The sequence below is a fragment of the Aspergillus saccharolyticus genome (assembly GCF_003184585.1).
Source record: "Aspergillus saccharolyticus JOP 1030-1 unplaced genomic scaffold BP01scaffold_6, whole genome shotgun sequence".
Lineage (NCBI taxonomy): Eukaryota > Fungi > Ascomycota > Eurotiomycetes > Eurotiales > Aspergillaceae > Aspergillus > Aspergillus saccharolyticus.
Window position 1 is genome coordinate 1,028,819 of NW_020290616.1, and position 22,162 is coordinate 1,050,980.

General features: G+C 51.8%; 6 protein-coding genes across 6 annotated transcripts; all 6 read left to right on the forward strand.

Annotated features, from left to right (window-relative positions):
- The first annotated feature begins 161 nt into the window (after positions 1 to 161).
- On the forward strand, positions 162 to 2,536 carry BP01DRAFT_201190 (glycosyl hydrolase family 79 C-terminal domain-containing protein). Its single transcript, XM_025571031.1, has 4 exons — positions 162 to 514; positions 769 to 868; positions 1,035 to 1,553; positions 1,646 to 2,536. Exons 1-4 carry the CDS (start codon positions 289 to 291, stop codon positions 2,445 to 2,447), a joined length of 1,647 nt encoding a protein of 548 aa, XP_025433926.1. The 5' UTR covers positions 162 to 288; the 3' UTR covers positions 2,448 to 2,536.
- Positions 2,537 to 5,188: 2,652 nt separating this feature from the next.
- Positions 5,189 to 7,276, forward strand: BP01DRAFT_409437 (DUF2841 domain-containing protein; the record flags this gene model as incomplete). Its single annotated transcript, XM_025578852.1, has 5 exons — positions 5,189 to 5,714; positions 5,781 to 5,979; positions 6,031 to 6,474; positions 6,537 to 6,788; positions 6,999 to 7,276. Exons 1-5 carry the CDS (start codon positions 5,601 to 5,603, stop codon positions 7,274 to 7,276), a joined length of 1,287 nt encoding a protein of 428 aa, XP_025433927.1. The 5' UTR covers positions 5,189 to 5,600.
- An 822-nt stretch (positions 7,277 to 8,098) lies between these two features.
- On the forward strand, positions 8,099 to 10,489 carry BP01DRAFT_354475 (glycerophosphocholine acyltransferase). Its single transcript, XM_025574432.1, has 3 exons — positions 8,099 to 8,370; positions 8,536 to 9,423; positions 9,480 to 10,489. The coding sequence occupies exons 2-3, from the start codon at positions 8,597 to 8,599 to the stop codon at positions 10,234 to 10,236; spliced, it is 1,584 nt and encodes a 527-aa protein (XP_025433928.1). The 5' UTR covers positions 8,099 to 8,370; positions 8,536 to 8,596; the 3' UTR covers positions 10,237 to 10,489.
- A 340-nt stretch (positions 10,490 to 10,829) lies between these two features.
- BP01DRAFT_354477 (MRS7 family protein) lies at positions 10,830 to 12,969 on the forward strand. The gene is made up of 3 exons (XM_025574433.1): positions 10,830 to 10,968; positions 11,057 to 11,592; positions 11,668 to 12,969. The coding sequence occupies exons 1-3, from the start codon at positions 10,902 to 10,904 to the stop codon at positions 12,721 to 12,723; spliced, it is 1,659 nt and encodes a 552-aa protein (XP_025433929.1). The 5' UTR covers positions 10,830 to 10,901; the 3' UTR covers positions 12,724 to 12,969.
- Positions 12,970 to 13,200: 231 nt separating this feature from the next.
- BP01DRAFT_354479 (NUDIX hydrolase) lies at positions 13,201 to 14,951 on the forward strand. The gene is made up of 5 exons (XM_025574434.1): positions 13,201 to 13,538; positions 13,791 to 13,947; positions 14,054 to 14,080; positions 14,148 to 14,516; positions 14,613 to 14,951. Exons 1-5 carry the CDS (start codon positions 13,512 to 13,514, stop codon positions 14,939 to 14,941), a joined length of 909 nt encoding a protein of 302 aa, XP_025433930.1. The 5' UTR covers positions 13,201 to 13,511; the 3' UTR covers positions 14,942 to 14,951.
- Positions 14,952 to 20,342: 5,391 nt separating this feature from the next.
- BP01DRAFT_372111 (uncharacterized protein) lies at positions 20,343 to 21,716 on the forward strand (the record flags this gene model as incomplete). The annotated part of the gene is made up of 1 exon (XM_025576715.1): positions 20,343 to 21,716. The coding sequence occupies one exon, from the start codon at positions 20,343 to 20,345 to the stop codon at positions 21,714 to 21,716; it is 1,374 nt and encodes a 457-aa protein (XP_025433931.1).
- Between the last annotated feature and the right edge of the window lie 446 nt (positions 21,717 to 22,162).

Here is a 22,162-nt window from a genome sequence, read left to right on the forward strand (position 1 = left end):
GTTACATCGACACGACAGTCATCAGGAGATGTGAATCGACCCCCTCTTTTACCTCCAAGACTCCGACTGCATTGTCGCAAGCTATATAAATCCCGCGACGGGTGACTCCCTCTTGATGTGGAGTTAGTAGTACAAATATCATCACATCTACATATTAGGAGCGACTGAGCAAAATCGAAAGTACAGTACACTCAGACTAGTAACTTAGTCACCGAGTATTCCATACCCTTAACCAACAGGTCCTAACTTATACATACCGCAAGTACACAACAAATCAACCCCAGAAGAATGATCATCCTCCACAACCGCCGCATAATCACAGCGGCAGCCCTCGCGGCACTGAGCCACATCACTAGTACTACCGCCGCTCCTACTACTGCTACTATCACCTCTGCATCCAACAACACCAGCGCGGTGGTCGTGAGTCCCTCTGTGCCCGAATCCGCAGGTCTGCCGGTTTTGCATCCCTTTGTCTCGTTCTCGATTGAGTTTGTGTTCTTCCCGGATTATGCAGGTATGGATGGTCTTATTTTATCTCTTGACATTCTTTTTCTCCCCAAAAGGTTTGTGCATTGTGGTGGTGGTGGTGGTAAGGGGGTAGGGTGTACTGTACTGCAGTGCTTGGTGATTGCGTCTGAGGGGCAGAAGATGGAAGCATGAGATGGTGGGATTGAAGTGCATGTACTCCGTCCGTACTTTGCATCTCGCTTGTCATCCCAAAGAGATTATGTCAAGTTGCTAACCCCACCCCCCACCCCCCCACAAAAGGAAACCGAACGCATCCCAACACCTTTTCGAATCAGTTGTTGGATAATCTGGCGGAGTTGGAGGGGGTCAAGCCCTATATCCGTGTGGGAGGGAACACGCAGTATGTCTTAACTACTTTCTTTTTCTCTCCTCCCGAGAAGTTCATCCGTGATGAACATGTAGATGCATGAATGTTGTGAAAAGATATGCGTCGAATGCTTCGCCTCGATTCGAGAGGAGGATCAATCTTATGCTTCTTGCAGTGGTCAGAGCTAAACCCTCGACAGGGACTTTGCCCTCTACGACCCAACCCTCGCCGTCGCTACAAACGGCACCTACGTCCCCAGCATCAGCACCGACTACCCGCTACTCCTGACGATCGGGCCCTCGTTCTTCGAGTCCTACGGCACCTGGCCGGGCGCCAAGTTCATCCACGGCTTCAACCTCGGCCGGAACACCTCGGCCCAGTTCGCGCAGCTGCTGGAGACAGTGCCGCTGGTGTGTCGCGCGCTTGAGGGCGGACGGCTGGCGTTCTGGGAGCTGGGAAACGAGCCCGATCTGTACAAGACGTCGGCGCAGGGCGCCGTGCGGCCGCCCACCTGGACGGAGCAGGACTATGTGAATGAGTGGACGAACAAGACCAGTGCGATCCGGAAGAAGATGCGGGAGTCGTGCTCGACCGAGTTCGCCGAGGCCAAGTATATCGCTCCCTCATTTGCCGGGGTCAGCAATAGTTTGAATCCCGTGGTAACATGGGAGAATGGGCTGGACAGGAAGAGGAATATCGCCCTGAACTCGGAGCATAAGTGCGTTACTTCACGCCCTCGCCCCCTCTTTCCCGCACGTGTACAAATGTTGGTTTGCTCCCCCCTTTACTGACGGAGATTTGGAATGGTAGTTACATTGGCGGCGCCACGCAACCGGGCGTTACACTGCAGAAGACACTAATGAATCATACGGTGACGGTCCAGAGTGTCGCGCAGCATGTCAATGTTTCGACCATCCTCCAACAAAAGAACCTGACCACAGATATTCCCTATATCCTGGGCGAGACCAATTCCTTGTACAACGAAGGCGCCGCGGGACTATCCAACTCGTTCGGTGCAGCGCTCTGGGGCGTTGACTTCAACCTTTATTGTGCCTCACAGAATATCCGGCGTACCCACATGCACCAGGGGCTCAACTACCGGTACATCTCCTGGCAGCCGGTTGACACCAACAGGACCACCATTGGAACCAAGGCCCCTTACTACGGCAACGTCATGGTGGCGGCCATGCTCCACGGCGGCGAGGGCGGCGAGCAGGATGATGTCCAGATCGCCAATCTTCCGCTGGAGCGGGACACGGAGGCTGCATATGCCGCGTACGTAAATGGTGCCTTGGCCCGGATTGCTGTCATCAACTTGGTAGAGTTCAACTACACCGATCAAGTGAGCAGTCAGCGTCCCAACGCAAGTTATGTTTTCCAAGTGCCATCGGCCTCCCCGGGAACTACTGTATCAGTGCAGCGACTGACAGCGAACGGTAGCAACGCCATCACAGGAATAACTTGGGATGGCTGGTCGTACAATTATGAGCTGGAGAATGGGAAGCCTGTGCGGTTGCCGAACACTACGACGGAGGAGACAGTCCAGGTGAGCAAAGATGGAACCGTGAGCATTGATGTTCCCTGGTCCAGCGCTGCCCTCTTGAAGTGGTAAGAGCCAGACAAAGCTTCGACTAGCGAGCGCAGGGTAGATGGCCATACGGAAAGGTTCCTCTTTAGATTGTCAATCATGACAACGCTGCTGCCGTGTCTGCAGCAGCCTTACATATAGAGACAGGTTGAGAACACCGAGCGTCATTGCGGAGAGCATGAAGATCCGATCTGAACCGGGGCTAGCGTGTGGCATGATGCCGTGCGCAATGATAGACCACAACTATCATTTCTTTAAACTCCGTAACCCCCTCTTCGATGCGTCTAATTTGACGTGCTCCGTAATAACCCTGATCAGCAAAAGCAAGCGCATCCGCCACCCTAACCATTGACTCTTGCGTTTCATGAGGCTGAACTTTGATGTCAAATCTGGCCATCATGTTTCAAGCGATGAAGGAGGCAAATGAGTGGAGTTCCTGGGCGATCCAAGCATACCGAAGGTTCGGGCCATTTGACCCAGTACCAAGAAAGCTAGAAGTCAATAGTCTGTTCCGGGATTAGCTAAATACATCCTTACTCAGAGGTGAGTCGCGGACAGCCACTTGCGTGTAGGCATTCAGGTCAGAGGCGAAGCCAGCCGCAACTGGAAGCGACCTGGAGTCAATAGTCAGTTTTGGCCCGTATCTTGTGTGAGTGTGGAGTGCAAGTCGACAGATCAAATGATCGGTGTACAGAAACTCTAATCCGGATTAGTTTTGGGATCTGTAAAATCTAGCGCCACAGACCTGGCTGGCAGTGCCGGACAGCCACCGAAGACGGGATTGAGTATCTGCTGCGGTGGACCACCGCTGGATTGATCACTTTCCTTCATGCAGCGGATAGTCTAGCGGTAGACTCTCGCTAACGAACTGAAAGACAGGTCACTTTTGCATAACTTGAATTGCGTATGGAATGACTTGGTAAGTCATTCCAGTGCCGCGGCAGGAAAAATCATGACACATGGCACTGTCATTCAGAAGTGATGTACGGAGTAGTCTTCACCTGGTCTGTGTAGTGCCGTAAATGCTCGCAATCCTGACCCGGTAAGCCACAATGCACCTGATCCTGGAACAATGCTCATCCCGCATAATTCTGTACAGACGCGAGTGTTTTGCCGACTGCACCTCTCCTATAACGGCAATCGCACTTCATGGCCTCTTGAAGCGACACGCGCCTGACCGAGTGGCGATTTGTTTGCTTGAGCAGAGGAAGAGAAAACGAGCAACGGGGGAGGGGGAGTTGATTTGCCGCCAAATTTTCCCCGCATGGCATCCGAGTCACGGCGGCCGTTATCTTCCCTGTTGCATCAATAGGGTCTCTCGATCTGGTTGGTAGTTGCAGCATTAGCATAGTAGGTACTAAATAGACTGCAAAATTGACTAAGGAGTCTTCGTACCAACTGTTACAACACTTTCAGCCTGCAAGTGGGTCGGCAATCATCTTTCCAAGGGGTCTGTTTGTTTGCTACCTCCCCTGACTGTTCTGACTGCAGGATCGGTGAAAGAGCTTTGGGCCAATCGTCATAGGCGGATGCCAGATCCGCGACTACTGTTGCATTGAATTGTTATCGGAAACAATGGGATTGAAGGCAACTGAATGCTGCTTCAATTCGTGGCCTTGAGGTTGCCCCAGTTGTCTGTCTGGAAAGCATTCCAGCGGATAAGATCTGAAGCATCCAGGCTATACAGGTTCGAGACAAAACAAGCCTATCGGGAAAGTGAGGACTGATCCGTGCGCCACCAAGGGACTTCGCATCACAGTTAAAACTTTGTTGCTGAGCTCGCTATGAAAGCAAATGGAGCAGAGGATCAGTGCGATCCGCGGTCAGGCTACGAGCTCGCACTGACACCCAACCTCCGCAATAAGCGCACTAGCTCCCAGGGCAGAGATTGAATCGAAACCATCAGCAAAGCTAGTTTGGAGTGGCCTAAAGCATGGAATCATTCCCACTGGTGGAAAGTTAGAACTAGAGTTGGGCAACTGTCAATGAATAATACTGTTCCTGTATGGGAATGGCAACTTGTTGTATCGCCATCATGCAACCAGGACATTGACATCAGCAGCCTATCATTGATTTCCGGTTGTGGGATTTTAGTACTTTCCGATGCCATGTGATCTTCACTGCTTGAAATAGCGCGTCAACTGCTGGGCGATGCAAGCTATTTTGGCCTCGAACATCAGCTGGGTACGTACGCCATTGGTGTCGCAGATACTCATTAGGAGTGGCCAACTCGGAGGACGATTGGCCGAGACGCTTGACTTTTTTAGATTGTGGATATCATAATCAAGCGTACTCATCTCGAATCCAAGCTTGGGGTGATGAATGACCGGTGAATGTACGTCTCTGATGAGAACCCATTATTAGTTCAAGCTATCTCTACTTTGGTAGCACAGGTCTAGACGCTCTGCAGCCGTGTACCTGTGCTACTGCATCGGAGCTTCTTGTGGTTTTGTGGCTGGAGCTTACTCGCCTGTCTCCCAAAGCTATGAATCCAGCCAGACACGGAGTAATGTTGATCAAGCCGTGCGCTTCTGGCGCGACCTCGCAAATATTGGTGGTATGCTCTTGCATAATGCAATGGAACAAAAGCATCCATTCGACATCACTCAATAGAGTACTAGTTTAGGCGTCGAGGGAGCTGAGCCAGGCATGTGCGGTTCGCAATGACACAAACCGGGAATTTTATGGGGATTTGATAAGGCACCATGCTTACATGGGCATCGGGCTATAACATGCGGAGCACGACAGTTTCTTGCAATAGTGTCTGGCCTCTGCCTGTGCGTATTTGTTATCCTTGCATTAGTTTTGCACGTCAGAACCGCCACCAGGCTGGGCTGAACCCCACTGACAGAGGTCCAGTGGGATTCAATGTTGCGGAAGGTACTTTTGCACCGTCTTCGTATCGCTTCCGATCGTCGACCCGGATGAGCAGGTTCAGTCGAGTCTCGCCGTTAGTATATGAGTGACCTCACACCTATATAACCTGTTGCCCGAGTCCTTGATGATTGAGCTTAAGATACATCTCAAGCCGATTAATATCTCAGAGCTGCTCTTCACAGAGAGATAGCCGCGGACCCAATCAAATAATTTCTCAGGGTTCCAAGCGAGCCGCTCTTTTCCATATACACATTGAAAACCGGCGTCACTGGACACAGGTGGCCCTTGTCTCTTGAAAGTATGACAAGTCCAAACTGTGAATTGCATGGAACGAATCGGTTGATGGAAGCTAAAGGGTCGGACCGTGAACAGCTGCCGGCGTACCATAATATGACTGCTCAGTCGAGCCACTTAGTAAGGGCTTCGCCAACCCTGCAGAGGAACGAGAGGTCATCCGGCTTTCTGACATGATGCACATAGGACATGCAACGACTGGCTTCGGCCATGCGCTGTTCCCACTATGCTGTTCTGTACATTGACCATAGTGGACAGCTTCGCTCCGAGGGATCTCCTTCGATTGCAGGTAGTGAGAGGGAGATATTCACCGAGGAGGTGCAAGCAAAGTTCCTCAGGTCGGTGGCATCAGCATGGCACTTGCATCCGAGTAAGTCAGAAGGATGTCAAGGTGATTGAGAAAGAATGAGGCAGGAATAATGACAATGTCCCAAAGGTCACATGCCGGCCCCTGACACCACCACGGCTTACTCTTCCTGGGCTCAACCAGGAACGGCAAGACCCGCGAGCCTCATTCCTTGCGATTTGGTTTCTCTGCGCTTCAAGCGCCCCCGTCGAAGCCTGAGACAGACGGAATCGTCTTCGACTTCGGATAATGAACCAAACTCAGCAACAAGGGCAACGGTCCTTCGACTAGGAGAGACAGACATCCTCCGCCAATATTACGAGAAGGCCTTCGACAGATTCCAACAACTGAATTGCAGAGTGATTGCAAAGGCTTTCATCAAGCTAGTAGAGCCCCGCAAGCAGGTCAATCACCCGTATAATGGCCGACGGACTTCGGCCTCCTCTTCCCAGAGGATGGATCCTGAGCTGACCAAACCCAACTGGTGGCCGGCTGGGGTAACACACAGAGAGCCTGATCACCTGTTCAAGCGCGGTGAGCAGATCATTTCACCTCATGTTCTTTTGGGACACCTGCTGACACTTGGCGGTGTGCAGAGCGGATCAAATTGCTTGTACACATACTGTGCAATCTGAAAGACAGCAAGGGAATAACGGCTGAGAAGCTTCAGGAAGCAGCCCAAGATGTCAAACGTCAAGTTCAACCTTCACGAAGACTGGAAGTCCTGGATGAGATCTTTTATGTCCGACAGATGGAGGAATTATACCTAGATGGAAAGATTAGTAAGTCACTACTAATGAAATTGAGACCGTCTCGATGGAAGTCGGGAACTAATGTCTTACGATCAGGTGGCGAAACCACAATCCGAGTCTATCAGGCTCAGCTGGCTGATGAGCATATTCCTGAGATGCAGGGGCCATCAGACGATTCGCGCTCAGAACGTCTCCAGAATCATATGACTTCCCACACAACATCACTCACTACAAGTTCAGCGAAGACAACAGACTTAGACAGAGAGCACCCGGAGAGAATGTACCAATCTGATGGAAGAAGCCAAGGAACATCAGAGAAAGGCTCGGCAAGTCCAAGCGCTTGTTTCTCTCTCTCGCCAGCATCGACGTTGACGATCAGCCGCGAATGCTCTCTGGAAAGTGGGTTACCAAAGGAATCAGCGGACATGGGTGCTCCTTCGAAGTCAAGCCGAGACCCTGGTGCGTTTACGACATCCCAGAGTTTACCAGAGTACTTCGCCCAGCAAGTGGCGCCTCCGCCCAGTGGGCATGGGCAGGGTGCTGCCTCAGGTTACTGGGCAACCATTCCATATAATGGTTACTGAGTTTTGTTCATGGTAGAGAGGGCGGGGATTCCTCTTGTGTGTGCTGTAAATATTACAAACTCGCCGTGTGATGGAGTCTGTATGTCTTCGCTGGCTTGCTAGCTTCCTCACACTTTCTTTGTGTTGTACTTCCGCGTGGGCCCTCCTTGATTTGAAGCGAGTAGTGATGCTGCTAGGTTACAACAAGAATCAAGTAGAGAAATGTAAAGAAGATTTCGAAGCGAGGTAGTTTAATCCGGCGATGCGATTGGGACACCATTCCTTTCTCTCGGTTACTTTTTTTCCATGTCAAATTAACCTCGGTGATTCACTCTTTCACCCATCTGCAACCACCCAGTGTCAGAAGTAGACAAGTCTCTGATGGAAAGCAAGATCTTCATTGAAGCATCATAAAGCTCTTTGTACAGGCACTAGGCAGTTGGTGACTCAGTCCATCGAGCCGGTGGAAGTCACCCGCAACACGAATATGGTAGTAGCACGACAAGGTTGAAGGTTAATTGATCATTGAAAGCCACTCAGAAGACGAGAGACAGTCCGATCAAACGTTGAGTACTAGCCTGCTAATAGGGCCTGATCCAGCTTGATTATACTTACGGTAGTAACTTAGTATATTTACCAGTAATAGGAGGGGATATCTTGGGGCCTGAGGCAGCACAATCTCCGGGCCACCATGTGGGGACAAGCACTTTGGCGATTGGTTTGTGGGCCGTTTCAACTCCACCGATCAGCGCGACCAGTCCATGGATGGATGAATGGATGCACGTCAAACTTGAAGGCCTGAGGCCGCCAAAGCAAACGGGAAACTAGCTTGAGTGGGCCAACCAGCTACGTCAACGCGTGCACACCCAGACCCTCGTCCTTCTCACTTGCTGCTCACTCTTTTACCTTCTTTCTCTTCTTCTCCAAAGTCCCTCCAACCCTTGGATCAACAACTGGCGCTCGGATCATGCGCCTTCAGCACTGAAGCATACTGGTTGAACTCTTCATCAAAATTTCCTCTCCGCATTCAGCTATTGGATCGGAGTAACGTTGGGACTGCCTTACCTTATCAGTCTCCCCGATCCTGGGCGCGCATCATCTGGCCCTTCCTATCAGTAAGTCATTGCTCGTGCGGGCATCAGGCTCATAAATACCCCTTACCCCATACTTTCACGCTGCTCTTGATTCTTCGGTCGTCGTCTACGCGCTTGCGTATTCATTGGCAAATCCAGATTGCAGCCAGTCAAGATGGGAATGCTAACTATAGGTCGTTTTCTCAGTCGGCCCTATCCGCACAACCGCGACGGTCCTACAATCTTCTCTTTCCAGCAGAGACTCATCATGGAGGAGGGTAGTGGAATCTCAGAATTTCAAAAGACAGAGTCGCTAATCAGCGGCGACTCTCCTACCCTGCAAGCAGCGATGGCCGAAGAGCTGTCCGACGCGGACGAGGCCCCAGGAACGCCTAATACTTTCTACTCTCCGCCAGCATCTCCGGGCCGGCTGTCACGGAACCCTTCCTTCTCTTACCATGACGACTGGGAGACGTTTCCCGCTCTGGACCAGCTGACCGTGTTCGACTTGCTTGACAATTTCTCCTTGTCCCAGCGGCTGGAGAAGCTACAGCAAGCTTTGAATGCGCAGAAGGCGAAGGTCAAGAAGCAGCGCGAAAAACTCAAGTCATCCTCTTTGAACGCTAGAGAACGCGTCGTGGGCGAGTGGAAGAAACGGGTTCCGACGGCGGATGAACAGCTTGACAAGTATCGCCAGCGCATGAAGAATGGCGTGGAAAGGTTGGGTAAACAATGGAATGCGACCTCAACCGTGACATTGCGTGAGAAAATCTCCTTCATCGCCGGTGTCCTCAATATCTTCATCAGTGGCTATCTGCTAGGCGGATGGCCGGAGTACTTCTACATCTGGTTCAGCGCACAGTTGGCCTACTTTATGCCTATCCGATATTACGGATACCACAAGCGAGGATACCACTACTTCCTCGCCGACTTGTGTTACTTTGTGAACATGCTCTGCATGCTGAGCATCTGGGTCTTCCCCGGTTCGAAGCGACTGTTCATCAGCACATTCTGTCTGACCTTCGGCAACAATGCAGTGGCCATTGCCATGTGGCGCAACTCCATGGTATTCCACAGTATGGACAAGGTGGTCAGGTAAGCGCGCGTTCGACCTCGCCCCCTTCGGAGCATCTGCTAAGCTCTATTTCTAGTTTGTTCATTCATATTATGCCGCCAGTGTCTCTGCATTGTTTAGTCCATTTGACATCTGCAGAAACGTTGAAAGCAAGATTCCCGGCCATCTATGCGATCAAGTTCAGCGAACCGGGCTCACCCGATCATTTCACCCTCCTCGAGATGATGGGATGGGCCACTGTACCATACATAATCTGGCAGTCGGCCTACCACTGCTTCATAACGGTTCGGCGTGCAGAAAAAATCGCTGCCGGGCGTCCGACCAGCTTCACCTGGCTCCGCAAGTCCTACGCAAAGACCTGGATCGGCAAAATCGTTCTGAGCCTACCTGAATCTCTGCAAGCTCCTGCTTTCATGATGATTCAATATTTCTATGCGATTCTAACGATGATCCCTTGCCCCCTTTGGTTTTGGTCTCGGTGGGCCAGTGGAGCTTTCCTCACCGCCCTCTTTATCCTCAGTATCCACAACGGCGCCACCTATTACATCGACATCTTCGGCAAGCGCTTCCAGAAAGAGCTGGAGGAACTGAAGAAAGATGTAGCGCGGTGGCATTCATCTCCCGAGGGAGCAATCAGCCCCATGCTGCTACCGTTAGACCAAGGCGCACTCTCCGCTGGGAAAGCCCACGGCGAATCGGCTACTGCTGGTAATGGTGAGCCCAACAAGGCTGGCATCGATGCGATCCCCCTTCTTGATGCCTCTGCAGCTTCCACTGGCGTTGAGGATGCTACGGCTGCCAAGGATGACTCCACTGTGCGAGAGAGATCGTGATTCTTGCGGGTAGGGGAAGGTGTGTTAATGCTTTAGTGTTTTATTTCCGCACAGCATCTGCGCCTTGATTCGAGTTCTGGTCCTTCGCATTCGATACCCAACTTAATAGTCGTTCCTTTTCTTTCTGCTTTCTCGATGATCATTGCTGGTTTTGCCCCTTGGTAAGAGTTGTGTTCTGCGTCTGGATGTAGCAAATAGATACGGTAGAGAGGAAGTGTTCTTATGATGATTGAATGACTTGTGATTAGAGCCAATGATTATATTCTCCAATTACATGGCCTGCATCGGTGGTGAGTCAGAGACTGGACATCAACTAATCAACTAAATTCCCCTATACTCAGGCTGTACGGAGTAGAAGGAAGGCGGACTCGCTCGGGATTTACGGAGTAAGCGCTGCGAGGCGGAGCTCCCGATTCGGCGGCGACAAAATCCAAATTATCCCCGAAGACCGGAGATGTCACGTGAGTAGCCACTCTGCTCCATACCTGCGCCGACGACACTACGACGACATCTTCCCTTCCCTGAGGTTCGACTATATCGCCTCTGGTTGTGATCGTGCGTTTTTTTTTGCTCCGACTACTCTCCACACTACAAAGTTCGCATTGCTGTGTCTACTGTTGCCTTCGCTCGTTACGCCGAGCTTTTCAACTTCCTAGATTTCCGCCATGTCCGTCACATTGAGGTCAGCTAGCCTTATGCGCGGCAGCGGTGCGCTGCGATCAAACCTGGTCGGTAAGTATCCCACGACTACACACCATGCGGCCGGCCGATAATCCTCCTTGGAATCAACCTGATGGCTGATCTCATGCTGGGTTCATAGTCCGCCCTCGTTTGACCGGTGCCTTGGCTGCGAACACCGCAGCAAACCTCCGCCTCAACGGCAGAGGACTGCCATCCCACATCTCCGCCCTTGCGATTCTCGTGCCTCATCAGCGCGGCTATGCTACGGAACCAACCTCTTCCACATCCTCTGCTTCGGACCCTCTCCCTCCCCCCGGCTTCAATGCCGAACAGGCTAAGAAGCCGCTCGCTGCGGAGCAGCAGCAGCCCGCCAGCAAGCAGAGCACTAACCAGCAAGTGGTGCCTGCTTCCGAACAGTCCGTTGCCGTTCCCGGCAAGAATCAGAGCACCGAGGCCTCGAGCAATGAGTTGACGACGGCCAAGAGCACCGATGCCGACAAGAAGACCGACGAGAAGAAAGAGACGAAGAAGTTGACGATTGGCCAGAAGATTAAGAAGGAAGCCCAGCACTACTGGGACGGCACGAAGCTCTTGGCCACTGAGGTCAAGATCAGTTCCCGGCTTGCACTGAAGATGGCTGCGGGGTACGAGCTCAGCCGGAGAGAGCATCGCCAGGTAAGAGTTCAACCCACGGCGCGCTGGCTCGCTGTTGACCGTTGGCTAATCCCGTTATTTCCTGGATGAGTACAGCTTCGCAGAACCGTCACCGATCTTGGACGTCTCGTTCCCTTCTCCATGTTCGTCATAATTCCTTTCGCCGAATTGCTGCTTCCGGTCGCCCTGAAGCTCTTCCCCAACATGCTGCCCAGCACCTACGAAGGCCAAAAGGGCCGCGAGAAAAAGGCCCTGAAGCTCAGCTCCACCCGGAAGGAGGTTTCCGGATTCTTGAAGGACACCCTGCGGGAGTCGGGTCTCCCCGTGACGGCGGCGACCGTGAAGAACGAGGAGTTCACCGAGTTCTTCAAGAAGATCCGGACCACGGGCGAATCCCCGACGCCGGAGGACGTGATCAAGGTGTGCAAGATCTTCAAGGACGACCTCACGCTGGACAACCTGTCGCGGCCGCAGCTGGTGGGGATCTGCAAGTACATGAACCTCAACACGTTCGGCACGGACGCCATGCTGCGGTACACGATCCGCCACCGCATGCGCCAGATCAAGCGCGACGACCGCGCCATCTTCTACGAAGGCGTGGAGTCGCTGTCCGTGCCGGAGCTGCAGATGGCGTGCGCGTCGCGCGGCATCCGCACGCACGGCGTGTCTCCCGCCCGTCTGCGGGAGGATCTATCCGTGTGGCTGGACCTGCGTCTGAAGCAAGGTGTGCCCTCCACCCTGCTCGTCCTGAGCAACGCCTACGTCTACGCCCAGGGTGGTAAGGAGGCCGAGATGGCGACGCAGATCGAGGCGCTGCAGTCCGTGCTGTCCAGCATCCCCGAGGAGCTTTTCCACGAGATCGAGCTCGAGGTGCACAACGCCGAGGGCGCGGCCACCAACAAGCAGCGTCTGGAGGTCATCAAGGAGCAGCAGGAGCTGATCGAGGAGGAGAACAGCCAAAACAGCGAGAACGAGGAGAAGGGCGTCTCGGCGCCGCAGGATATTGAGGACATCGACGACGACAAGGATGACGCCAAGTACCGGTCGCCATCGCAGGCCAGCGAGGCCAGCGAGGCCGTCAAGGAGGGGGAGAGAGTTGAGGAGAGCCCTGCGCAGGAAGCTGCCTCCGCGACCAAGACGGAGAAGAAATAAAAGCAGCCAGCTGGCTTGATCTGTTGTTTTGGTTTTTGTGTGGGCGTTGCGTCGAATTTGATGACCCTGTGACATATAGACATATTACTCTACTTTTTCTACTCTTGTGTTAGTTAGTTTTTCAATTATACATAGACATGATGGATTGTTCTGTGGGTGTACTCCGTTCTGTGTTAAAGGACAGGGATGCATGGCTTCATGATACAACAACTTGGAAGGAACATAGTTTGAGATATTCCAATCGGCTGGGTCAATCCATGAGATCATATCTTGTGAGGAAGTAACTTATTTAGTTATAAGTATTGTTGCATCCCAGGGAAATCAAACTAAGAACCCCGTGGTTCTCCCCTCGGACAATCTCCCTTGCTACAACCCATGAACCTCGGCAACCAACCTTCAACTCCGGAAGTACAGTAACTTCGCATCCTCCCTCCTCCACTACTTCTTATTCCGTACCTCCAACAGAGTAAAATCCCAAGCCAAGGCAGCCCAGCCCCAACTCATGCATACTATCTAATAGCCCCGCAACCTTTTTTCTCTTCTCTACTTTTCATTTTTTTTTAGAGCTTGTACTTATACTCTTACTAGCTTACCTTATCCCCTTGGTCCCTTGCAGTAAATGCATATCTAGGACTTAGGCAATGCACCCCTTCTCCCGCCTCGTCCACCGACCTACTAGTCCTACATACTACTACACTCGCAAAAACATCACACGAATATCGCTAGGGGTACCCTCCTCTCCGTCTCAATCTACAAGTGGGATCGGGAGATTACTGAGTACGAGTACAATGCCGCGCTTGAATCCCGTTTCGCAGGTATGTCTTACTATGTCATGTACTACATTGTATCATACACGCCATTGCCTTTGAGTGTTAGCACAGCACACTAGCCCCTTCCGCCGAACCAAGGAGGAAATGGAAGCCCACCATCTATCGAGATTCCATTTGTCTGTCTATAGATGGGAATTTCTCCAGTACCGACCAATGCTTCACTCCGCACGACTCCAAATCCTTAGTACTTGATAGCATATACTAAACTCTAAACTGTTGGCTCGAAATCGAGAATAGGCCGCCATCGACCGCCTCAGACATTACACCCCGCCTCCTTCGAACTACGAGCATGTGCCGCTGTCGCGACGCGCAGCGGTCTTGGTGCTGCTGTATGCGGATCGGACGGGGGAGTTGAAGGTGGTGTTGACGATGCGGGCGAAGACGTTGAGTTCTTGTGAGTTTGCAGTCGCCGTATCTGCATTTTTGGTTCATCATCCATCCTTGGTGTGTTGTGTTGGTGATGGATGTGTATATGTATGCTAATGGGTCTGCGGGAAAAGATGCGGGTCAGGCTGCGTTACCTGGGGGTGAGTATCTTCTTTTCTTGTTACTGGGCTCGATGAGATAGTAGAAATGAAAAGTTGACAAACACAGGCCGCGCCGACGCTCTCACTGAATCGCCCTTCCAGACTGCTCGCCGCGAGGCCTACGAGGAGATTGGTCTGCCCCAAGACCCCCAGAGATTCCCGCCGCCCTTTCGCGTGGAGCATCTCTGCGAATTACCCGCCAACCTCGCCCGCACGGAGCTGGTGGTTCGGCCGTGTGTGGCCTTGCTGCACTCATACGATGACGCCACGCACGAGAACGCTGATCCCGAGGTGTCGTTGATCCCGAGGCTGGATGCCAAAGAGGTGGCGGCGGTATTTACCGCCCCGTTCCAGGACTTCCTCCGCGTCAAGGCCGATGCCGATCCGGAGTGGTATCGTGGATCGTGGACGGAGTGGCATGAGAGTCGGTGGAGGAGTAAGTTTCTCTCTTTCATTGTCCGTTTTCACCGGTGGGAAACTCGGAGCGAGGGTACGGTTTCAATTTGTGCCCCGGGGCTAATCAACAAACAAGTGCATCAATTCTTCGTGCCGGTTCGTGCGGAGGAAGTGGCCAAACCGAAGACTGAGAGCAAAGAACAGCAACACGTTATCAGTCAGCTCAAGGAGCAGGAGAAGGTCGCCGCGGTCGCGCGGTACCGGGTTTGGGGCATGACTGCTCGCATGATGGTGGATGTGGCGCGTGTTGCGTATGGACAGGAGCCGGATTTCGAACATAACAGCCACTTCGGGGATGAGGCCATGATCTCACGCTTGCTGAAAATGGGTCGGTTGAGCGCTGTCCGGAAACAAGGGGATCAATTAACGCAAGAAGATATGAAGTTAGCTGCTAAGCTTAGTTAGCCGTGCTCCACCGCATATATATGATCACGCATGACGAATTGCATCAGATTACGGATACTAGTTACTAAAAGCAAATAAGCACAGGCATGACAAATACTAAGCCGATGATAATATTACCAGCATTGAAAGCTCAGGATGAATCTCAATCTGTTCCACAAAAGCAAACATTGTCAATACCTCTCGAGCTAAGCCCGACCGAGCAGTTATTTCATCGCCGTACCCAGGGGTTAGGATTCGGCATAGGAGAGAAGATAGGAGATGCCCTTGCCACCAGCAGCAGGATTTTGTAATTCTGATCCCGCTGCGATTTATAGTGTGCGTCACAACTCAATAGTAGGGCGGTCAAGGTAACACGGATGACAAGCATTAGTTGGCATGCATGCTTTTGACATAGGCTATCAAGCTCAACGAATGAGGCCTGCATTCCAAAGGCCCAAGACAGACCAAATTCATTTCCCTTTTAGCGATGGCAAGCACCTACTGGACGATTCTGATCCGAGATATTCTGAGAAATGTGGGAGTTACTAAGGTCATGATCCGCGAATAGCAACCTTCTGCCTACATAAACAACTCCTCGTCACGTCAAGCTAGAATCGTTAGCACCGCCAATGCGGCAATCACTCGTGACACAACCTGATACCCTCCTGCGAGCAAAAGTCGGACGGCGCCACGCGATCGGGGAGCTCCCAACCCAGCCCGGGTGTGACAAATCATCTAACGCACGATGCACGGACTGAGCTGGGGTCGAACTTACTTGGTTATCTTCCAAAGTGAGCCTTACCTTCGAAGTAGCACCCCATATTGTGGTAGAATAAAGGGATCGGTGGCGCTCTCTACGCTTTTGTTGATTGCTTATCGATGCACGTAGCCGGGGCCTGCCGCTCCATTCTGCGAACGATCAGCGGGCTTTCATGAACCATCCGTCCGGTAAAGGGGCATCATTTGTAGAGGTCGTTCCTAATCTCCGGGCCCGTGTTTGTCTATCTCATTTGCATCGGGGTTCGTGATCATGCCAGGGGAATTGGGCTCAAAGGGTGTTTGCGTAGTAGTGCCGTTGATTGCTGGGTCTGTGCAACTTGCTCTGCAGACATTAACGCTCGGGCCTCGGAGAATGCTTCTCCTATATCAAGCCACTTATCGCTAGTGCTTGAAGAGAGCAAACACGCAATTCGATGCAGATGGGAGATGAATTGGTGAAGATAGCTTCGGCTTTAGCTCTGGAGATAAGGTACGGAATTCACTTTGCTGCTGAGCTGATTCGGATGATCCTATTGTTCAGTCATGCATAATTTGAGATTGAGTATAGCGAAAGTTCAAGAGATACGCATGAATGCAGAATCGTGAACCGGTGTCATGTATGACCTGAAAGTGGTTGGAACGTCAGTTAGAGTCAATTCATGAAAGGCAGTGAGAAGATGAATTGATCATTTACTCGCTTGTCAGAGCGCCAGGCCCAACGTTTGATGATCTTAATCTCGGCTCTTTAGCTCGATGGCCTCCGAAACGTTTCGTGATGAATGCGAGACAAGCAACGACAGCAACAGATTGTTATCTTCATACTTCTGCATGCTGCATTGACATTCTGTAATGTGGCTTGGGTCGAAGGCGGCGGCTGCATGTTTGTGGTTGGCTCAAGGTCGTGCTCCATGCTCAAATACTGTTTGCTCTAAATGAGCTGCTGTTGGTAGCCTTCAGAGGTTAGTTCAAGAGTTGTCAGAAGAACGGTTTATCTCTTGTTCGAGTGACAATTGCAAGGCAAGTGGAGATGCCGATTGATGATAGAGACCAGTGGTGTATGTATACTAGGAGTAGGTGAAGTCGGCATTCAGTTTGACCGTTCAACCCGATCACCTGATCGCGCCTACCCAAGGCGGTACAGTACAAGTGAGTGCATTTATACATGAATAGCATAATAAATATTCTCATCAACTATTCCAATTCCGAACGGCCATTATACTACGAATACTATACAAGACGACTGGACCATAAGTCTCATTGTCCTGTATGTCACTCCGTGTATAACCGTGAGGGGCACTATGCAGCTGGAATGGCAATCATATTCTGCCTTGGATGTTGGATAGACAGCTTACAACTCACACTGAGCTGAGAATGGAGATTAGGCAGAGACTGTAGCGGGTCCGGCGCTCATCCACACCTTCTCAACCTTGCCCTCGTATTCTTGTCTGCTGATCACATATTTGTGTCTCACCGACATACTCTGGCGACTCAGGTATCCCCAAAGCTAGAAGAGTACAAAACATGTTGGTAGCACCGATGTGAAGGTGATGAGCGACACGAACATACATAAGTCATGGTGATGTCAGAGCAAGTGCTTTGAACGCCGATCAAAGCTTTGTTGGCAGCCATTGTGACTTGCTTGGTGGACGGTAAAGGAGGATGCGGTCTGACCTCCGATTGTCAAGATGGCGGGCCGCCGCTAAAATCGGCAGCAATTGTGTATTAGTGACCGCCATAAGATCAACCTCCGCCGAGCGACACATCTGAAACAGATCGATTGAGCCAGTGGGCCAGATCCCTGAAAGCATGAGCGGTGTCTCTCGCGATTGGTGGCTTCATCGAGTCTCTGTCGTTCTGGAATGTTCACAGTCCAAGCGGTGAATGATGTTTTGGTTCGATCCAGGGCTTCTGGGCTGAGGAGTGGAGCGGACCTGCTCGGTCGTGAGGCCCAAGTTCTTGCTCCATCTAGCACGATGCTAACGAAAACCTGGAAAATGGGCCTCACGGCGATATTTACCGTCTTTGCGGAGACGATCGGTGTCTATTTGGGGCCCGGGAGCACATATTCATTCCGCCCATCCGAAATATGCCCGACTCGCATCCGTCGCACAGCTTGTCCGCTGCGGCGGACATTTGTGGAGCTGTATAGTGATAAGAGGGGCCTTTGGCGTCGTCGCTGACAAAACAGGCAATCATGGGAGCTGGTCTCGTCTCGGGGTCGCTGGATGTCTTTGGGAGTCCGCCGTGAAGGGTCGAACACTGCAGGGCAGCAAGAACGAGACAGGGGATTGGAAGGCGACAAGAACATCCAAGAGAGAGGTCACTAGGACGGCACGAGCCGGGTGCTATATGACCTGTCTGGACCACGACTATTTCTTAGTTCCTTGCAAGTATTGACCCACCAGCCAGTCGATCCCGCGCATGGCAGAGGTTGGGTTGTGAGATCGGCCAGTGTGACCAAGAACAAGCAAAACCCAAGAACGACACGAGCAGTGTACAACTCTCTGTGAATCTAATGACTCAATCAACAGCCAGAACGGCTGTGGCAGATGAAACAATAATCATAAGAGTCGTTGTAGCGATAATGTGTCACCGATGTTTTGGTTTTGTACTAAGCCACAAACACAGAAGGGATGGATGGAGGCTCTAACTCCGAGATCGGACTGCAACCGGCCGAATGTGCTCACAGTCTCACACTCTCGGATTGGGCTGCAGTTGCAAACGGAGGAAGGATAACGTGGCAGACGATTGAGAAGAAAGAGGCAACCCACAGGGAGATCCTCCCTACCGCAATGTGATGTGTCCTAATGTATGTCATGTTAAGCGAAGTGTAAGATTAGTTTTTTGCCCTAGTAGCTGCAGCAACCAGGCACCGGATCTTGAGTGGCTGTCGGCACTCACCAAGCGAACAATATATATTATTTGAATTCTTTGAATCCTTGACAGTCGGCATGTCCGAGGGGCGGGAAGAGAGATTGAGATCTAAAGAGATCATAGGAGAGATACGAGAGGGAATGTGGTAACGTGGTTGAGGTAGAAGTGGAAAAGACAGGCGACAAGGAAGACATCTTCCGCTGAGGTTCATCGGGCAACGAAGAAAAGGGCTAGACTTGGCGGGAAAGTTAACCTATAGTTAGTTACCAACAATACGTGGAGTACGCAGTAACTACTAGTTAGTTACTAGGTACCTACTGTAATGAGCTGGATCTAAGCCCTGCTTCATCTCTAATTCTCAGCTCCTCCTCCTCCTCCTCTTCTTCTTGCGTCTTCCTCAGGTCTTCTTCGTATCCGATTTCCTTCGATCGTTAGTCAATTCAAGATTATAGTATTATTCATCACTATCAGCAGCAGCAGCCGCAGCAACAGCAGCCCATGCAAACAGGGAACTCCCCATCTCGATCGCGGTCCATTCCCAGTCCATCCCTTGCATGGATGTGTCACTTTGAGGCTGTTCATCACTCCATGCCCATGATGACCACGACGATCCTGCAGCCGACCAGGAACTACCCTCGAGAATTTGAGATATATCGGTTTCTCCCGTTCTTGATTCATCTGGACAATTAACTACTAACCCCAAGCCAAGCGGGTCCAGCCATCCCTTTGGGACTGATTTGACACTCTAGACTCCAGCTCTCGTCCATAATCCGGGAAACTCCGGCCGTCAACCAGGCATGACAAAACTAGGGTTAAGCTGGGATCATGGTTGACTGGATAGATGGGGGAGTGATTGAGTGACGGTGAAGATCATGGCGGTAAATGATCATGAGTCTTTAAAATAATATTCCCAGAAAATAATGCGGCCTCGTTTAGCTGCAGCCTTCATCCCCTTTCGACTCTAGTCCAGCCTCATGCATATCGCATCGCAACCAGCACAGGCAAATCAGTCAATCATTGAGCTGTTTTCTGCCTGTACCCGATCCTCTCTTGATTCCCCAAGTTGCTTCAACCTCCTCGTCTTCCTCCCTTTCCTCGTTTCATTCGCCTTCAACCCCTCCTTTATCACTCTTCCTCCATTCCTTGTGCCGCTTGATTTCTGATTCTTTTTCTTTCTCTCTTCCCTTTCCTCTGCTTTCTAATTCTGAGGGTGAACAAAATATGGTTCTGGTCCTTTCTTTATTACTAGCTGCAGCCCCTGTGCAGTCCCGCAGAAGAACCACGGCAACTGGTTGAATGTGCAAGTGTGTGAAAGGGAACTGATTCGATCAACTCCAGCCTGTCATCCCAGACGCCAACAAAGGTTAACAGGTGCACTGAGCAGCACGCGACGGGGTTAAAAAGAAGCAAAGTGCCTTGCCTGACTAAACTATTATTACGACTTGACTTTGATCTAGTCCAATCTCTGGCTCCAGCGCATGCTCCACCAGGGAGCCTAAGCCCACGCCCAAGCCTATCTATTCGGTCACAACCATCATCTACTTTACCCTCTCTCGGGCCTTCTTTAGGACTTCACTGGCCACTCTCTTCGATTATCTGAGTTGTTGTTTCATCCCTGGTGGAAGGACACAAGTCAGAGTCCCTGATCTGGAGTCGGTGAATCCTTTCACGTTCTCTTCCAGCCTCTTTGACCCCCTCCCTCTCAGGTCGGGTTTATACACATTCTCTCCCCCACCCATCATTAGCCGCCCATCGGCCCGTCAATCAAATCAACCCCACTCCGATCAACATGCTATCTCCATCCTCGTTGGCGCGTCCACGAGAGGCTCCCCCTGTGAGACCGTCTCGTTCGTTAGAAGGATTGGAACAAGTCATCCCTCCTCGAATCCCTCAGCCGCTGTCTGTTCGCCCAACCTTGCTTTTAGATAAAGCGCTCCCCGAGCTGCCTGCCAAACCCCTACCAGAGGACCCTTCCATCATGGATGCAGGCTCAACCGCCTGGAGCGACGACAGCAGCATGAGGTCGAGTTACTATGGCAGCCGACGCTTTTCCGAAGTGTCCACCACCGAGAGTTACCCCGTTTTTGTTCGCTCAGGGTCCGATGATCTGACTGGACTAGTCGATCATCCTCCCGCATCCGCCCCCAGTGATCACTATCGAGACTCCAAATCGCTGGCCATCACCGCCACTTTCTTGCACGATGACCATGTCGACCGACCAGCCCCTTGGACAGTCACACGCGCAGGTCCGAATCATTATTTCCGGGAGAAGAAGTGGGATTTCTTCCCCGAGCTTGCCCCTCAATCAGCCCTACCCGCCTGCTCCGCCAACCCTGCTGTTGCCTCTCGCAAGAAGAGCGCTAGTAAATTGAACCTCGCGGTCTTCGACTTTACCAAGCCTTGCGGTCGCTGGAGCTCACGCGACAAAGGAGGACGAGCCCTTGCGCATGACGTTCGAGACTCGATTCGATCTTACGTTCAGCGCCGTCTGTCCAAACATTCGGTGAACCGGGACACTGCTCGGCCCGACTCACGGCCAGACTCACGACCGGACTTGCGCTGCGACACAGTAGCTTCCAACTATACGCGCAATCGAACGCCATCGCTAGAATGGTCGCTGTCGAAAGAACGCACCGATGTCGTGAGCCCTCTGATGCCGCCTAGCCCGGTAGAGTCTCCCGTCTCGGTGAAGCGACTATCCAGCGCCTCGTCACGATCGACTACCTGCTCAAGGGTGACACGCCCACCGCCGCTTACTCTACGAAAGAAGCAGCTCGCGCTTTCACTCAGCCCTTATCAGAAGCAAGGGCCGTCCATCTGGGAGAAGCCCGGTCGGGAGAAGCGCATCAGCTATCGGCAAAACCGTCCGGTGCGGTTTCCGAAGTATGGAAAGAGGGGCCCGCCGACACCCAAAGGATTCGTCACCTCGGCCACGCCTCCTCTGACCCCCCCAGCGTGCTCCCAGATCCAGCAGAATACTCGGGACTACGTCAAGGCATTTCACCATGGCACTTCGCATCTTTGGGGTGCTCTTGGCGGGGCCCGAAAGAAGATCGCTGGGAGCAAACTCGAGCGCCGTCACTCGCAGCTGAAGTCACAAATCCGACTCATTGGCCCGGTTAGTCCCTACAACACCCAAGGACAGACTGATCCATGGGTATAAGCCGACTCTTCGCTTACACCATCTTATTTTATCCTGTTTCGCATTCTCTTCCTGGTTCTGGTCACCGCCTGTCTACACTACTACCCTGCTTCTGTTGCCAAATTAGCGTGTTTTCTTTGTTATCCCTCTATTGTAATTCTTTTTTTTTCTCAGCTCTTTCATCTCATACTCGATATCCCGTTGGCATTCTGCACAATTCATGTTAGGCGTTGAGGTTCGTGTGCTAAGCAAATCCCGAGAATGGTGGTGTAGCCTGGAGGTTATGATACATACATCATAGAACCAATCATGACCTCGTTATTGATATCCATGTTTTTATCTTGGATACCAATCAACCACTTTACGTACATACTATACTCTTGGCAATAATTCCAGCTTCCAGTTTCACTCGCAAGGTCCCTCCACTACCACAAAGAAAGCACTGCAGCCTACAACACGTGCCCGGG

What these genes read in the sequence shown, in the direction of transcription:
- BP01DRAFT_354479 (XM_025574434.1), top strand. Translation starts at nt 13,512, where the DNA reads ATGCCGCGCTTGAATCCCGTTTCGCAG. An exon ending in GGCGAAGACGTTGAGTTCTT is followed by an intron (nt 13,948 to 14,053) that starts GTGAGTTTGCAG and finishes CTGCGGGAAAAG; the next exon opens with ATGCGGGTCAGGCTGCGTTA. An exon ending in TCAGGCTGCGTTACCTGGGG is followed by an intron (nt 14,081 to 14,147) that starts GTGAGTATCTTC and finishes TGACAAACACAG; the next exon opens with GCCGCGCCGACGCTCTCACT.
- BP01DRAFT_354475 (XM_025574432.1), top strand. Translation starts at nt 8,597, where the DNA reads ATGGAGGAGGGTAGTGGAATCTCAGAATTTCAAAAGACAGAGTCGCTA. An exon ending in AGTATGGACAAGGTGGTCAG is followed by an intron (nt 9,424 to 9,479) that starts GTAAGCGCGCGT and finishes CTCTATTTCTAG; the next exon opens with TTTGTTCATTCATATTATGC.
- BP01DRAFT_354477 (XM_025574433.1), top strand. Translation starts at nt 10,902, where the DNA reads ATGTCCGTCACATTGAGGTCAGCTAGCCTTATGCGCGGCAGCGGTGCG. An exon ending in GCTGCGATCAAACCTGGTCG is followed by an intron (nt 10,969 to 11,056) that starts GTAAGTATCCCA and finishes CTGGGTTCATAG; the next exon opens with TCCGCCCTCGTTTGACCGGT. An exon ending in GCCGGAGAGAGCATCGCCAG is followed by an intron (nt 11,593 to 11,667) that starts GTAAGAGTTCAA and finishes GGATGAGTACAG; the next exon opens with CTTCGCAGAACCGTCACCGA.
- BP01DRAFT_201190 (XM_025571031.1), top strand. Translation starts at nt 289, where the DNA reads ATGATCATCCTCCACAACCGCCGCATAATCACAGCGGCAGCCCTCGCG. An exon ending in GTTCTTCCCGGATTATGCAG is followed by an intron (nt 515 to 768) that starts GTATGGATGGTC and finishes CCCCCACAAAAG; the next exon opens with GAAACCGAACGCATCCCAAC. An exon ending in CGTGTGGGAGGGAACACGCA is followed by an intron (nt 869 to 1,034) that starts GTATGTCTTAAC and finishes AACCCTCGACAG; the next exon opens with GGACTTTGCCCTCTACGACC.